The 17,346-nt window shown below is 42.5% G+C and overlaps 1 protein-coding gene across 3 annotated transcripts in view; it reads left to right on the top strand.

Annotated features, from left to right (window-relative positions):
• Positions 1 to 17,346, top strand: part of fam222aa (family with sequence similarity 222 member Aa) — a 73,547-nt gene extending 56,201 nt beyond the window's left edge. For all 3 annotated transcript variants that reach the window (XM_006640206.3, XM_069182324.1, XM_069182323.1), the window contains exon 3: positions 6,404 to 17,346. In XM_006640206.3, the coding sequence (XP_006640269.1) occupies positions 6,404 to 7,866 (1,463 nt within the window). In that variant the 3' untranslated portion in view covers positions 7,867 to 17,346. The remainder of the gene's footprint in view (positions 1 to 6,403) is intronic.

Raw genomic sequence — 17,346 nt, 5'->3', positions numbered from 1 at the left:
TCCTAAGAAACGGGTCTGAATTAAGGATTTCTGGTGCAGCCTTTGAAAGTGTAAGATAAAGTCATAATTCTCCCTTCATTTTTTTTCTTCTGTAAATACCCTAAAATTGATAAGGTTTTGACGCATCAGAAATATCTAGGTCTAGGAAATGAGTTCTTTTGTGTTTTCTGCTACTTTAGCGTTTAGACCCCTTAATTCACTCCATTCTCTGAAGCACTGAGCGGTAGCCAGTCAGACTCTTAACCATTTGCTAAAGAGCAGCTCCTAATTCTTCCCTATTGATCAGATTTCAATTTCCCCTCTATTCCTATCTCCTTTCTTCCTCTGCTGCTCTCTGTTTTCTCCTGTTTCTTCCTCCTCTTTGCCTCAGCATCCTTCTCCCTCCCCACTCACTTACCCACTGTGCATACCACAGCTGCCTTTGATCACCGCAATTAGAAAGAGCCTTTTAAAAAGCACCGAAATTAATGGCTTCTTTTTTTCTATCCAAACCAGCCTTTTCCCTTTTCTTTCTTTGTTTCTTTTCCCCCCTCTCTCTTCACTTTCCCCTCTCGTTATCTGTCTCCTGAAATTAGTTCATCAGAATTCAGCGTGTGTCAGCGGCTAATTAGCAGAGTGTTAATTGAGTATTCAGGATCATGCCACCCCAAGGACAGCGAAGCCCGCATGAAGGAGATTGCAGCTGTGAGCTCTTAGCAATTCAAAGGTTGCCCTTTATTTCATGGATGGGATGGGGGGGGGTAGGTAGAGTACAGGTTATTGCCCCCTCTTCACACACCCCCACCCCCCTGTTGTCCCCACTATGCTGAGGGAGGTAGTTAAGGAGGCTGCCTAAGTGCTGGAGGATTTGGGGGTGGGGCTGGGAATTTGTAAATCTTTGTCTCCCAACCAGAAGATCTCAAAGATCCTCCTGTCCAGTAGCATAATCTTTCCACCTTCTCAACTGTGGTGTTGATGGATGACATTAACCTGTTACATCTGCTGGCCCTGCTACTGCGTTTAGGGGGGCGCTGTGCTATTCCAGATTAAGGTCTGAATGCCCCCCGTGCCTCAGATTATTGTTCATAGAACATTGAAGAGACCACCCCAGAATAGAGCTGGAAAAGGTGCAGCTTTCTCCATGATTCTGCAGCACATTCAGCTTGCGTTAAAGAGTATTTTGCCTTTCCAGCTTTCACCAATGTTGAATTTCCTGATTGCATTAATAAGCTTAACGACCAGCAGCTACAGCAATTTCGAATTAATAATTCCTTTCTTTTTATTTAGCACGTTACATACAGGAGAGGCCCCACTTCATCCACTGCTGAAGTGCAGCTGCCATCATTGTGCCAGCTGGCCCACTATACAGCAGAGCAGGCAGAGGAGAGACATTTTCACCAATTGAGCTAATTACTAAAAACATTTAACCCTTAGCTTTCAAAAGTTTTTAGTTACTGTATTCGCTTTTGCTAGAGCAACCTTTTACAACGTGGTTGAGCTGAAATGGTGTTTTTTGTGTCAGTCAATTTATGATTGATTAATTTAATAATTTAAAGATAAATGTATTTTTTGTGGCTGTTGTCTTTAACATGTTACATCAGCCTCAGGTATAGAGTTGTCTCTGCTGCTCTGTTACACATCAGCTAAAATGTCTTGTCTCGCGTGGAGAGTTCAATATTATCATTAAGTAATTAAGTAATGGCCGCTTAATAAGTCTCTTGCCAGTGCTGTGTTGCAAATTTTTCTACCTTATAGACCTGTATCATCGCGTCTAAAGTTACTGGGTGAAACAACTGAATAGCATTGCCAGTCAAACAGATGGCACAGCCTGGGACAGGTACAATAGCGAAGTAGAGCGGGCGAGAAGGAGCTCTGTATTCTGATTCTGGAGCTGCAGAAATGGAAAAACCAGCAGGAGAAGGAATCGCAAACAACTGAGACTTAATTTGAGGTTTTTTTTTCCTGCCACCAGTGCCACTCTGGGGCCCTAATAACATCAAACCTTTGTGGAGCAGAGATGGTTTTATGGCGCTGAAAGGACTCTAATCCCCGTGACCCATGAAGTGTGAAACCCTTTGAAGCCAGGTTGCTGTTTGAAGCTTTAAATGTTTACAAATGGCAAGAGAGACTGAGAGATTGCAAAGTGCAACAATTGACGCAAGTACTGTAGTTAAAATTTGTGGTTGGTAAAAACATTTTTTTAAATATTTTAATGAATTGAGCATTTCCTTGTGTTGGTTGTGTGATTGCGAAGTATAAAAAAGAGCATGGACTAGTATAATAAAAGTATAGAGTATAAGAAAATACTACAGCGGCAGTTGACCAAAGATATTTTATCCCAAAGATTTAGATAAAATTTGTCATCGCTGCAACCTAGAATAACCTAGAATTGTGGTGTGCTATTAACCAGCTTCTGAGCATAAAATTAAAAGGACAGTATCTGGAAAATCTCTCTGTGGTTTCTATCTGATTGGTTTCTTTGTTTCTGAGTTGTTATTATCATGTTGTAATTGTATGCACTCCTTGCTGCTAGTGTGCTGTAATAAGATGGAGATGGTTGTTCAGCACCATTTCAATGAAGTGCCAACTTCTATTTTCACAAAAATCCTGTAGTTTTTAGTCTTTATCTTTAGTAGGTCTTTTGTATCTTCTGTACCATGCAGACGGTCAGGGATGATGTTTGGCAAACGGTACCAAAACAATCCATTGCAAAAAATTGGGCGAATACAACCTTATATCTGTCAATGTAAAGTATGAGCTACCTTTCATAGCCAGCATTAACTGCGTTTTCACTTGCATACTGGAATGGTGTGTTGGTATGGCATTGGGTATTTCTGCCAGGGGAACAGGCTAAGCAGTGAGTGTTTGCACTCTAAAATTTGTTTTCTCGTTTCTGTATTTGATATCCATTCAAGTGCTATGATAGATTGCAGAAAGTCAGCAAATGTGGTGATTTGCTTATTCCCCTGAGAATTTTCTCCACTTTTATTGGAATATGTGTGCTGTGCTGGAATAGGCTGTAAGTGTTTGAGAGGATAAGAGCAATAATGTTCTCCTGGGTGCCCTTTTCAGAACATGCACGATGTATGCTCCTAGGACAGCCCTGTGGCATGGCAGGCTAGCAGAGTGGTCTTGCAGCTCTTGGGTCCCATGTTCTGTTCTGGTCTGCAGTACCATCTATGTGGAGTTTCCTTGATCTCCCCCAAGTGTGTGTTGGTTTTATCCAGGTCGTCCATTTTCAACCATCTTCCAAAACCGAACATAGGCCTAGCTAAACTGTCAGTTGTGAGTGCTTGTGAGAGGGTGCCTTGTGATGGGCTGCGTCTTGTCCAGGTGTAGTGCTGCCTTCTGCCCTACGCTCTGTGTTTTCTGTGACCCTCACCAGGAATAAGTGGCTTTGTGATGATAGATGTTGAACGTGCTCCTTGAAATATGACAGTTATGCTTGGCTTTCATGGAGACCGATGTGTTGTAACCCTCATTATCATAATACTCATACTCATAGAGTATTATGACACCAGTAAGATGACATTAAATATCTGAATACACTTAGCACAGTTATCAGGAGCAGTAGGACTTGTACAACTCCATCTATGAGGCTGGACCAACCAGACCACTTTCTTGTTTTTCTCTAGCTACCCAAGAGTGGTTCTGCTTTGACGTCAGAGCTCTCTGTTTTTAATAATAATATTAGTATTCATAATAATTCCTGGCATTCCAGCTATTATATACCAACAGCCCCATTACTCAGCAGATAAGATGCAGTGAGAAATTACTTCAGGGTTGAATTAAGGAGAAATCTTTAGTCTGAACTGTACAGAAGTGTAATGTAGCCAGAACTCTGGAGTTAACACCCCCTACCCTTTTGAAAAATGCTGTGGGATATAATGCCCTTTAATCAATTAATCAGGATCTCTTTTTAGGGCCTCTTCTCAACCAAAGCATGGCACCCACTACACAGTCACTGTCACTGGTGCATTGGTTTGGACACACAGTAGTCTTCATAGAAGAGCACCACCTACTGGTCCACTATCACAACTTATAGCAAGAACCTGATTTTCCTTAGTCATCTCACACCTTCCTACTGACCAGGCCCAGCCTTTATTTGCTTCTGAGATTTACCGGATACCTTTACCAGGTAGTAATGTTTTTTGTGTGTTAGAAATGCGACTGCACTTGGCGCCACAGGGACAGACAGCAACATGACTCGGTGCTTCTTCTCCCATTTAAACACCCAATTTATTTCCTTTATGAGATAGATCTGGTAGATTTAATCATTTTCACAGTTGGAGGCTCATTGGATACTCGAAATAAACTCTGAGCGGGGGTGTAAATGGGAACAACAAATGAGTTCTGACTGTGTGGCGATGGAGGCTCTTTAAAAATGCCTTTTGTTACAGCAAACGAAATGAAGAGTTTTTACTTTTCCCCCCCTACTCGTGCGCTCTCTCTCTTCTCATTCTCCAGGTTGCAATGGCTTTTGCTGACTGCGTTGTTATCGCAGTTAATTTCGGCACTTTTTTGTTCATCTGTAAAATTGCATAAAAGTGTCATTTTTGGGGGGTGCTGGTAATTTACAGCCGTTGATTTATTGCTTGTAAATGGAGTGCTTTTCTTTTTTCTTTTTCTTTTTTTTGTAGCGGTGAGCTAAGTAGCCATGAAATTGCCTGAATAATGTAGTTTAAATCCAATCTCGACGAGCCCCTTTGCCTCCCCCACACTGGCACACTATGGGCCCTTAGAGATTGCCGTTTCCCTGCGCTGTTTTTTTTTTTCAAGCTAGTTAAGCCCTGGCTTTCTAAATAAGGGGCGATACGGGTCTGTGACCTGGTTTTATCACTTAGGAATTGAATTTTGAAGTCAGGGCAGCTTCAAAAACTATTATCCACCCTGCTCAGAAATGGACATAGTGGCAGAGCCATTGAAGATGCAAACTGGTAACCAGTGCATCAAAAACTGCGATTGAGATGAGAATCATATTGGTGCATGAGGTCCATCTGTGTTTTTTTTGGACTACTTGGATATAGAAAATCTTGTTTCCCTTACTTTTTTTAAAGAAAAATGTTAATCTCACATGCTCATTTAAAAAAAAATGTTGATCAGAAATGAGAGACGTTTAACACAGGAATTGTGTTACAGGCATCTCCATTGACACTAGCTGCAATATTAAGCACTTGACCTAAAAAGTATTTACACATTTTCTGCTTACTGCTTAATGAACAGATTTCTTTTGAAGAACAACAGAGTCTAGAATAATGTGACAATTTTTTTATTTTTGAGGAATGTTCTACTCTGACAGGCTGAAAGATCTAAACCTTTTTAGTTTTGAACAGAGGAAGTGGACTTCTTCAGAATGAACAGCAAAGCACAAACCAGAGGACACTTGTGGAAATGTCTTGTTGTTGAAACTGATACTCTGGCTTCTTTCAAGAAAGCCTGGGATGAGATCCTTTAGTCACTAACATCCAAACAAGCTAAATGGGGCCAAAAAGTCTCCTTTCATTTCGAATCATTCTTGTGTTCTTATTTGTTACACAAAAATGAGTTGCAGGGCTTGGTAGTTGTTTGGATATTAGTACATGGACACATCCACATGATCATGGTTTTAACTAGGGTTAAGCTGCTTTTGTGGGCAGTTTTTGTATTACTGTCGTGTATCTCCCTGTGATTTCATTGAAAGAGTAACTGGCCATGTGATGATGGTGATAATCCTACATATCTCAATTGACCCAAAGCATCAAAAAAAAATTCTCCTCTTGATTTCCCAGGGTATCTCAATTTTGTTCTTAAAAAAAAAAGTCCGAATTAATTTTACAAAGCACTGATTTAACTGTGCCTGAGGTACAGTCATCTACGGAATGAGATTTTAAAGAGCTGCAGATGTCTAGGGATGAGAAACCAGGGAACTTCAGCAAGAAAGGAAAAAAAAAGGATTTAGGAAACTTAATTTTACACAAATCTTCAGAATGGTAGTTTGTTATTCTAAACATTTTCTTTGTCACCAACCTTGTAGATACTGCAACAATGATCTTGGTACCTGTTCACAAAACGTGCTCATCTTAATTAAGAATATACCCCTATACATAGGAATAAACATAGGGTGCTAATATTCTGGGTTCATCAAGGTTATGCCTAGTTTCAGCCAAAATCCCTGGAATGTGTTTGGTATATTTGGAGTGCTGTCTGCTGCATGCAATTTCAATTAATTTTGGGTTGCAATTTAAAAATGGTTTTTCAAGCAGTGCATTTGTGATGCATGCTACCAGCACTGGATTTTTACTCTGAGCATCCAAGATATGACCATTGAGCAAAATCTTCATGGCTAGGAATGAAAGAGATCCTCCTGCTGGAAACAACTCTAGGGATCTCAGTGTGACTCATCCAAACACTACAAATAAAGGCTGTTTTTGTGTTTGCCTTGTAGGTGAGCTAGCAGCCCCCATGCATTCACCCCGGTATCCCAGCCCAGCTGAGCTCGATGCTTACGCACAGAAGACTGCCAACAGCCCGCTGTCCATCAAGATCTTCCCCACTAATATCAGGGTACCACAGCACAAGCACCTTAACCGAACTGTCAATGGCTACGACACCACTGGTCAGCGCTACAGTCCCTACCCTCACCTTCACACGGGGGGCTACCAAGGCCTGCTGGCCATTGTCAGGGCTGCCTCCGCCCCCACAGTCAAAGGTGTGGTCAAGAACTCTGAGGGCAAGCGGACTAAGCTATCCCCAGCCCAAATTGCGGTGGCTCCTTACCCGCCACCCAGTAGCAGCACTTTAGCCCATGGCCATGGGCAGATACCGTACCACACAGGACCGCCCAAACCTCCCGAAGCCCCCACGTTGTCTGTGCCCCCGAACGTCACGGTAGCCGCTTCGGTGATCCCCATAGCGGGAGGCCGAGGTCTGGCTCTGCCCCCCCAGTCCAATCTCCCCTCCATTCAGAGCATCATCTACCAGATCAACCAACACTGCCAGGCCCAGGCCCTGCAGCAGGTCTGCCCAGGGGTGGTGGTGGCGGCGGCGGCGGCGGCGGCGGCAACATCGGCGAACCCCAGCCCCGCCAAGCAGTCGGCGGCGGCGGCCGCCTCTTCGAACTCCTCCTCCAACGGCTTTGCCACCGGCATGGCGCCTCAAGGCAGCCTGGCCTACACGGGTGCCATGCTGCCCGCCCAGGGGGCGGAGATAGCCAAAGCCGGGACGGCCTACATGGACAGCATGGATTACCTCCTCTGGCAGCAGAAGCAGCAGCAGCAGCAGCAGCAGCAGCAGGCTGCGCTACGGATGTACAGCGCTGGGAGCAGCAGCGGGGGGGGCATCAGTAAGTCTCCAGAAACGTGCGTGCCAGGGGGCGCGGGAGGGGTGGTGGCGGGCGGCGCCCAGGTGTCCTCCAGGCCTTACGCGCTCACGGCCAGCGCCGGCGGGCTGGACAAAGTCAGCTCCTCCCCGCTGAACTGCGCCGGCATGCACGGCAACTTCTCAGTGGGACAGTACTTTGCGCCCCCCTGGAACAGCGTGCTGGTGACCCCCGACAGCGACTGCTACAACCCCCAGGACCTGGCCGGGGTCAACACGGGTGGCGCGGGGGCAGGACACCGGGAGCTCGGGTTCCCCCATCACCACCATCACCACCACCACCACCACCCCCACCACCACCCCCACCCCCCCGTGGACAGTGGCGGGGGTCTGTGCTGCAGCCTGCCCAGCAAAAGCCTCTGCAACACCTCCATCCTGAGCAGCAGCCTGCAGTCCCTGGAGTACCTGATCAATGACATCCACCCCCCCTGCATCAAGGAGCAGATGCTGGGGAAAGGCTATGAGACGGTATCCGTACCCCGGCTGTTGGACCACCAGCACGCACACATCCGGCTACCAGTTTATAGATAAAACCCCCGCGAACAATGTCAAGAGTGAAAAGAATTAACAAAAAAAAGAGGAGATCTTTATTATATATAAATATCTATAGATATATATAAATGTGATTGGCACTGCTTTAAATGAACCGAAGGGCGATGACGGTCTGGGCTTGTTGTTTTATTGAAGCACCCCTGAAAAAGCCAGTGTGCTAGCTGTAGAGGGCAAAGGTTAGAGGTGAAAATGCCATGCAGGGTGGGGTGGGAGGGGGGGTGGGGTTTTGGGGCAGGCGAACGATGGGGAATTCATGCCGAAAGCCTGAATAACTGGTATTTGCCAACAGGTATTTGTGTGCTGTTTTTTGGGGGGGTGTGGGAGGGGGGTGTTTTCATTCCATTTTATTTTATCCATCTTGTGACAGGATATGAATCTTGATATGACATGCACACGACCCCTCTCCCCAACCCCCCTGCTACCCCCAAAAAGCCTGATCACTTTTCCAACCTTGGTTCCCCCCAATTGGGAATGGCAGTGACTACAGGCTTCTCTCCAAAACAAAAAATGTTGGAATTAGAAAGTAGAAGGATCAATGCTATGGAATGACATGACAAGCTCTTTAAGAAAATAATGTTTCAATTGCACTGCTTGGAGTATAGAAGCTAGTCAGCAGAAGGGATGGGGTTTGGGGTGATCTGGATTAAATCTATTTAATAAGAAACTTGAAAACTTGAACCTGTTATTTTTTTGTTGCCGTTTTATATATTTTAGGTTAATATAAGACATGCGTTGGCTGCTAAGGGGAATACACATCTTTATTTCTTATTGCTTAGTTTTGAAGTTTAGTTTTTTTTTCTCCTTTTGTTGTGTATTTTTTTTTATTTTGGGTTGCATTCTCCATCTGTCCGTGGCTCCTCCTGGATGAAACGTGAGGCCTCTGCTGGTTTGGTGCTGTAAGAACAGCCAGTCTTTGACATGTTGGGAGATGCTGTGAAAGCAACACAATGGAAGCAGAACAAGCAAAAACGACAACAAAAAAAAAATTCAGATGCGTTGCGAATATAGAATGTCTGTCTGTTTCGGAGGTCCTCTCAACCTGCCTTTGTCCTATTGGTTTCAACAGTTCCCCAGGCTTGGTTTGGTGCGTTATGTGTGATTTAAGGGTCACGTCCCTCAAAACTATCAGCTGCTGAGAAATCATGGTTTTTAAAGTCCTGAAAAAGAAACTCTTGTGTGGCTGTGGATGGGCTGGTGGATTTTGCTATGCCGTTATGTAGAAACTGGTGGTGATGGGTATAGAGGGGGCTCGGATTAAATCCGATCTGAAGTGCACAAAAATAGGAATTTCACACTACGGGGCAGGATGGAGCTCAATTCCAGTAAGAACAGCGTGAATCGGATAAGGAAATGCAACCTTTGATCCCAGCTGTGAAGGAGCTGGGCAGAGATGTCTTGCAAACTCTGATGACTGTCCCTCTGATTGCCTTCAGCTCTGTCTGTGAGTCGCGAATTGGTGTGAGAGAGGGCTTAATCTTCCAGTGATATCAAATCAAGATTGAAATCCAGGATCAGATCTTAATCCAGTGCCACCCACGAGATCTGTCATAGAGAAAAGGCAGGCTAACAAAGTACAAGATAGTGTATGGGGCTTGCATACTGATGTGGAATACCTAAAACTCTTCACTTTTCTCTTTGGTTTGGAGAAAAAAACCCAATCCTGTGGCTTTTTGGACTGTAGCTGAAAAGGCAAGGTAGTGTTATGGTGTGGCACTCATTTCACTTTTCTTTTGTAACATACAGTCAGTAGAAATATAATTCTTTTCATGCTGTGATATGCTGGATGTAGTACTGCATTCTTATTCTGGTTAAAAGGTCTTTAGCACTTAGCTGAAAAAAGGAACAGTGCAGGTCTTTAATGAAGATGCAGCCCTTCCAAGTGAATGTACTGTGTTTTTGTTAAGTCCATTGCCTTGATTCCTACAATTGGAGGAAGGACAATTTGAAAAAAATCACCACTTATACCCAAATGATCAGATTTAGAATGTGTACATGCTGTAGGTTTGTACCACCGTTACCCTCCCTAAGTAAGTTATCCCCATAAACTAATATACATTTATATCAACCTGGTGAAAGCTTTTTCAGAAAAATATTGGCAGCAGACAATATACTGTATATTCCAAAAAGTGCAATTATTGTGACTGTACTGCCACTTACCTCAGCTTTCATCAGAAAGCTCTGACGTACTTTATACAAACATTTATGACAGAAATTAGTTTTTGTGAAGCTGCCACAGATCAATGTAATATTCCTCCTTTTTGTTGCTTTAAGGAACACTGTGTAGTGTGCTGATTAAGGGGACATTTTTGGTGAAATATTGTGCATCGGGAACTATTGTTTCCCGATTTTGGATTATCCTGAGTGTTAGTGAGACTGGGATTGTAGAATAATGTTATTGCAGTGAGCTGAAAACCCTTGGGAATCAAATATTTTCATATAATGTTTCACAGTCAACAAAGACATTGATGCTTTCAGGCATAACTGTGAGTGTGTTGTGTGTGTTGAATATATGACTTCATAAAGATTTTGTTTTATTACTTTGCCTTAGAGACCGAAACCATCTTATTACCTTACTACTCCATTATAAAACCAATAATACTGGCATCACAGACATCTGTACAATTAAAGTATGTCTTCTCCACCCGCTGTTCTTAGCCCAAATGCTGTAATAAGAATATTTTACTGATGATTTTGCAACACCATGGCAAAACCAGAATCGCTGAAAATAATTAATTGAGGCATATTTCATTTTCTTTTTCATTTTATCTGTGCAGTCGTCTTAATTTGCTTTTGGTAAAATGGATGTCCCTGCTAGAAAAGAGAGCCTCCAAACAATTTGCTAAAGCAGCAATTTGAATTAAAGCAAAATTGCAGTGTGTCATGAGTTTCAGTTCTAAAGGGGGCTGTGGTAAGCCCTTTAGCACTGTTAATAAAAGGCTACCTTATTGATAAATTTTAAGATTGACAGATGTTGAGTCATGCATGCATAACCCCATGGTTTTTCATTAGAATTTATTTGAAAGAGAAACTCTTGTCTGCACTCAACCTAATCAACCTAAAGCATGGTTAATCTCTTTAAAGAGGTCTTTCACTTCATTCAGTATATTAATTTTTTTTTTTTTTAAAAGGAACGCAACTGAGTCAAGTACAAACATTATTTAAGTCTCTCTTAAATTAAAGGCTAACTGCTTGTTCATTATTCAATACAAATGCGTTCTTTTCCATAAGACATCTCCATAAGACCCTTAAGATTTTATTTAACTATTTTCATCCGTCTCCGGGGCTGCCGAGGAAAAAGTTTTTGGACGACGAGCTCATATATAGCTCTCAAGGAACAAGACGATTTTGACTAATTGCTTACCAGAAAGGGCTTCTTCTGCTGTCAGTTACATAGGAAATGAAATGGGCTTCCAGTTTGCATCCACTGGGTTGCTTGCTGTTATGTTCCATAATGATTGCATAATACCTCAATATGCAATGCATGTAGATTTGCAAAGGGAAAAAGGATGCATCTAACATAATTTCTGGTAAAAAAAAATACAAAGAAGGTTTAGCTGTAGGCCACTGTGATCTGTGAGTGACCAACCTGATGGACACAAAGTACCTCTTTTCATTGAGAATGCCTTTCTTAAAATATCCATATTTGGATACATGGTTTCTAAGGCTGAATTTATATTTATAAAAAGCTTGACAGTGATCCTGGGCATTTTAAAAATGCTATAGAATAGTTTCCCGTTTCTTGTGTATTTTCTAAATCACAGATCAGAAGAGATTATTTTGTAAAAACAATTGTGAATGTTTTTTAGGTAACTGAGATTGAAAACAACCAAAGAGCGTAGAAGGGATTTTAATTCTCGTCCCTGAATTGTACCTTCTGATTAAAACCAAACAGTAGGCCTCTGCCTCGAGATTAAATTACCACAACTTTCAATTCAGACTAGAGAGCTGTCTGTTGGATGAGAGGGTGAAACGTGCCACTTTCATAAACCCTGTTTCAGATGTTTATATCCTTTTGGAAAATCTCCCCTCTTTTTCCTCTGCTGTTCCTTTCATCTTCATCTCCTTGCCTTTATATTTCATCTCTGTCCCCTTTCTCATAGCCAGTAAAGAAGCCTTGGATGAAGTAGGCTTTGGGCTGGAAGTCCAGTACTGGGTCTCTTTCCTGCTGTGCACTGCTGTCATTGCTGAGTGGGTTGTGACCTTTTCTGTTTGCAGCAGTCAGCTTTTCAAGTAAGTTTTTAGCAATGGCCTTAAACTTTGGGTAGGTGGGTTGGGGTAAGGGAAAAAAGGGGTCCCTCTAAAAAAAAAGGACAAGCTGAATGCTTTTTCCCCCCCATTTTAAAAATGTCCTGCTTTGGACGAATTCATGAAATGTTATCTACCTCTAGGCCCCTAACCTTAATCAGTCTTTGTCTTTTTTTGTTTTCCTGAAGCTTTTTTTCTGTCTTGTGTTACACTGGAGGGCAAACTTGGAGGCTGGAGCCTTTGTTTGCAGTGCATTGAGTGATCCATGCCCTCAATTTTGAAGGGGACAGAAGGGAGGAGGCCTTTCTGAGAGAGGCAGAGACTTCATGCAGTCTGTGGGAGACTCCATGTTCTCTATACTGTGGCTGTTGGTGGCGGCGGCGGTGGGGGGGGGTAGGTTTTATTCCGCCCACCTTGACCCTAACCTTTCTAGCGCTGCAAGCCGAGTCCTGACCTGACAATGGGCTGGCTGCCCACATTAGGATAATAGTATTAAATTCCAAATAGATTCTGCTCAGAGCTTCACTCATCCACTCGAGGCTTTCTCAGCTGCTGAAACGCGGTGGCATATGGTGTGTCATTATCTGAGCCCCCCCTCTGTAGGCCAGTGCAGTGAAAAGACTAAATACTTAAACAAACTGCAATGCTGAGTTTTGGGATGAGTGTTTACCCAGGACTGTGCTCATCAGGTTCTTGCCCCAGAACTTTTAAACCCTCTTTTAGAAGCAGAGCTTTCAATTTCTGTGTTTGTACAGGCATATGATGGAACAAAGTTTTTTTTTATGCACATGTATTAATTAGTGGCTAATTCATACATTTTGTCCATCTTTCTTGTAGGGCAGGTTAAAATGCCCTTACTGGAATAAAGAGAGTACGCTGTCTGTTAAAAATCAGGATAATTGCCGAGCTGCTTTTGTCACTTCTAATCCCACAGCCAGTTACTCTGTTCCATCTAGACCAATCTCCCTGAGGCAGAGTGAACTGGGCCACACTGTCCTCTAAAGTTTAAACTGTGAAGCTAGCAAGTGGTGCTCCGCACTCCCAAAGTTAGCATCCCTGTCTCTCACTAAACCTAAAAATCCCAAGAAAATCTGCTGAACGGTATGAAAAAAATAGCCACAGTGAAGCCCACAAGGATTGTAAGAAGGTTTGATTGTGATACTTCAAGTGAACAGGACGTTTAGTTTTAAGCTCTTGACAACAGTTGCCCATCAGGCCCACTCAACAAAGTTCATTGTTCCTGCTCCAGTTGACAACAGTGCTCTCAGTGCCTACAGGGCCCAGACTCAGGGACTATCATAAAGCAAACAGCAGGCTTCTCTCAGGGCCTACAGGAAAGGAGTGTGCATCTGAGGGTGAAATTAATGAGAGGAGGGAGGGAGTTGTTTGTGTAAGATCACCAATGCTGTTTTGGTCCCTGGTGAATGAAAGCTACCCACAGATATCCATTATGTGTAGGTTGCCGTGGGGACGGCATAGCTGACATTTTGCTGATGTTTTTATTTTTTGTTGTTACCTCCTTGCAATCATTTGTTTTTGCTCCTAACTTTTTTTGACAGATTTTTCAATCAGGACACTATAAAAGGCTGGGGAGGGAAAAGGCTTATATGTATAGAATATCTTTTAAAGTAGAACAACCCATTCCCAAAGTATTTAAATAGTGAATCTATTTGGCTTGAGTGCCAGGCTTGTATTGGTCATTTTTTGGTTCCATAGCAAGAGTTTAACAATATACTACTATGACAGTTTTGAATTTATCTGTGTATTCAAGTTTATTGGCGATTTATTTTTCTGTCCAAACCAATCCAAGCTATTTTACAAAAGTGTGGTTAAAAAGCACTAAAATTCTTACTTGTTAAAGTTGTCATAATGGTGAAAACCGGTTCCAGCTGCATCTAAAGGTATTTTAAACCTTTTCTTGCTTTAAATTTGAAGCAATTTCAGAAGCCAATGCCCTCTAGTGTCAGAATAGGAAGAAGAATCAGAATTACTGTATATTCCTCTTTCTTTGCTTTTTTTTTGTCCCCAAACCCCCACACCTCGTTTACCAGTCAATTTTATTCCTTTTCCATTCCACTCCTTCAATCTGTATTTCTCCGTGGCTTTTCCGTTTCCTATTTCAGCATGGCGTGAGTGTTTTCCATGGCCAGCCTCCTATTTGTTTATCCCCTCCAGCCCCTGGGAGCGACACTAATCAGCTTTCTCCGAGACCTCCGCGCGCACACATTCCTCTCAGCTAGTTTTATCAACATTTCAAGGGCACACAGAAGAAAGATTGAGAGAATCCTCAGAGGCCACTACAAAAAGAGAGATATAATGGCGGTGGTGGGGGGGGGTGCTGTCTTATTATCAGTGTTTCTTGCACCCAGTTTTCATCTCCTGTTTGCGTGAGAAAGATGAGGAAAGGGCCCTCAGAGGGCCCCACTGTATTTGTAGTTTCCAACTGGCAGGTACATTTATATATCAAGGTTTCTCTTCTTTGTAACCCACAGCTAATGATGGCTGCAGTATGACCTCCCCAAGAACTTTCAGCCTTTAGTATGAAATTACCAGCCCTTTGATTATGTCTGTGGTTATCGGAGGCATTTTTAATAAACCCTTCTAAAAGATTTTCAAGATTTCACGCACAGTGGAGTCTGACCAAGGTGTTGCCAAGCTTTCAAATTTTTGCATTTCAGTCTTGCAGAAGGAGATATGAAAGACTAGCTGGATAATGTGTTTTTTTTTAGGCATGCTAGACATTGTTTTTTCCCCCGGTGTCCCAAGTTGTTGTCACACGCAAGCCTGGAGTGTGTGTGTGTTTAGACAATAGGGAGGTGAGACAGAATGGAAACTGTGAAAGGAATAATATTCACCGTTCTGTCTGGTGAGTGGGGGGGGAAACTGGGTAGAAGTCAAAAGTTGTGAGTTTGCGTCCTTCAAGGCTATCCTTGAAGAGAGACCAGGCCTCGCCTGGCAGATTGGCCGCGCGTTGTGAATAAACAGCAGTAATGCGATAACACGTTTCTAACAAAACAAGCCGCTGCTTATTTCCTCAGAGAACACAGGCACGGCCTTCGGAAGAATTTTCCGAGTCTGTTTGTGTTTGTCTCGGAAAGATGGATACGTCTTTGTGGAACGCTGGAGACAAACAGGCCTTGAGTTTAGCGCGGGCACACGAAAAAAAAAAACACTAAACACAGAGAAGATGGGCGAAAGGGGGCGAATGAAAGGCCATTTTGTGAGGCGAAAAAAAAAAAACAAGGCCAGCTGCTCTCTCTGTGGAGATCAGCAGTTCCTGGTTGGCCCTGTTGTGGACAACAGGGATGCTGTCCCTCTGGTGAGCGAACACTAACACTTCAACCTGTGTTTGTGGCGGGACTGGAATCAAGCCCTGGCTCAGCAGCACACTTGTCACACTGAAATTACAATATTTCCTGTCACTGCTTTATAATGCCAGCACAGACAGAGCACTGTGAAAACTGCCACAGAACTAGCTAGTGTTTGTGTTATTTTAATATTCAGAGCGTTTTTTGCCTGTTAAGAAGAGTGATGGCTGTATAGCGTTTATCTGCTCGTACAGAGGACATTTCCATTTGAAAATGAATTAGGACACCAAACCGATGCTTTACCCTTGATGTCAGCGATTTGAAAGGGAACTTTTTTAGATAGTAACATTTCTTTTTTCCATAAAGTTTCTCCTTTTTGATGCTTATGACAGATCCCTTGGTGGCCCTTGTTCAGGAAATTTTCACTCCTTGTGTTGTCACTGCAATGGAGATATTCTCTTTTTTTTCAACTGAATTTCAACCCCTGGAGAAATACTGAGTGAGTGTTTTTGAGAGGCAATCAGAGCATTTGATAAAATATGTTAATTACTGTTATGTGGCCTGACAAGGAAATGTAGATATGCACGCGTTACAGACACACTGACTCGGTGCTGTTGCAGACAAATGATTCCCTGCAGGCTGGGCATTCGCTTTATTCCTAGTAAATGTACTACCTTGACATTAAACATTGCTGTTGTCTCTGTCACATTTCTTCTGAGGTGTAAAAAGCTTACAAAATCTTTTTTTTGTTGTTGTTGTTGTTGCTCAGAACATACTCTGACATACTGTTACTTGAAAAGCATTCCAGCAGACTACTTGGGATACCAGACTTTTTTTATTGTGTTATCGCTGTGTAAAGGAGTACAGCCCTCCAGTTCAAGGTATTTTAAAGGCCCTTCTGGAAATTTGTTTTTTACTGATGCACTGGAAAATGTTTTGTATTTGGTCATTTTAGATCTCACTTGTTTTGTCGCTTACCTTTAATTTTTCGGTTTTGAAGTCCTTGACGGTGGTCATTCAGAGAAAAACTACTTATTTGAAACTGGATACAACACCCTCTGGGCGTCGTAAATAAACTCCATGTCAACACTGAAACAGCAGCACTACAGGGCCTTGGCTTCCATTGGTATTGAACTGCAGGCGATTCTCCATGTTTTCAGTGGGACTGTGGTTGATGCTCACCATTTCCTAAGCCGTTTTATTTTCTTGAGTGTTATTGGACTGATAACAAATGCATCTCTTTCGCATTTCCTTCATACTTGTAACCACAGCAACCATTCATAACACAAGAGAGTCTGGGAAATATTAATGTTTTTAATATTTAGATCAACCGGGAATGGGGAAAAAAAAACTAGTGATTGTTTCTGGATTGATCTTTGGACCACCAGCACAGCCAAAGTCTGGGGAACACCAACCTTGAAAAATAATATATATGGAAATCGAACTCTATGAAGCATCTCTCATTGGTCTCCCTGCAGTATTGTATTTATGTTTGAAAACTGTATGTTTCCTCAGGATAAATGTGTAAAGAATATATTACTTTTTTAATATATATGATTTTGAAAGAAGGCTTGATAATTTAATGAAGGAGCCTGACTCAGACAAAGCTGTAAAATCTTTAGCCTTGTGATTCTCAACTCTTGAATGTGCCTACAGCCCTGTTTCCCTGTGATTGCTTACTTTAACTTCAGCCCCTTCTCCCTCTCTTTCCCATTGTCTCCAAAACTGCTGCCCTGCCCCTTCAAATATCATTATTAATCTTGTACTTTCAGATACAAAACACCTGCTTTTTTGTCAATCTCAGGACTGAAATCTCTTTATTTTAATGTAGATGTTTTAATTTATTCTCTCCTTCGTTATTTTATTATTGTTTGACTTGAAGCAAATAAAGCAGATAACTTCTACA

This window comes from Lepisosteus oculatus, chromosome 22 (assembly GCF_040954835.1).
Source record: "Lepisosteus oculatus isolate fLepOcu1 chromosome 22, fLepOcu1.hap2, whole genome shotgun sequence".
Lineage (NCBI taxonomy): Eukaryota > Metazoa > Chordata > Actinopteri > Semionotiformes > Lepisosteidae > Lepisosteus > Lepisosteus oculatus.
The sequence above is the reverse complement of the archived record's forward strand: the minus strand, read 5'-3'. Positions and strand labels throughout refer to the sequence as shown.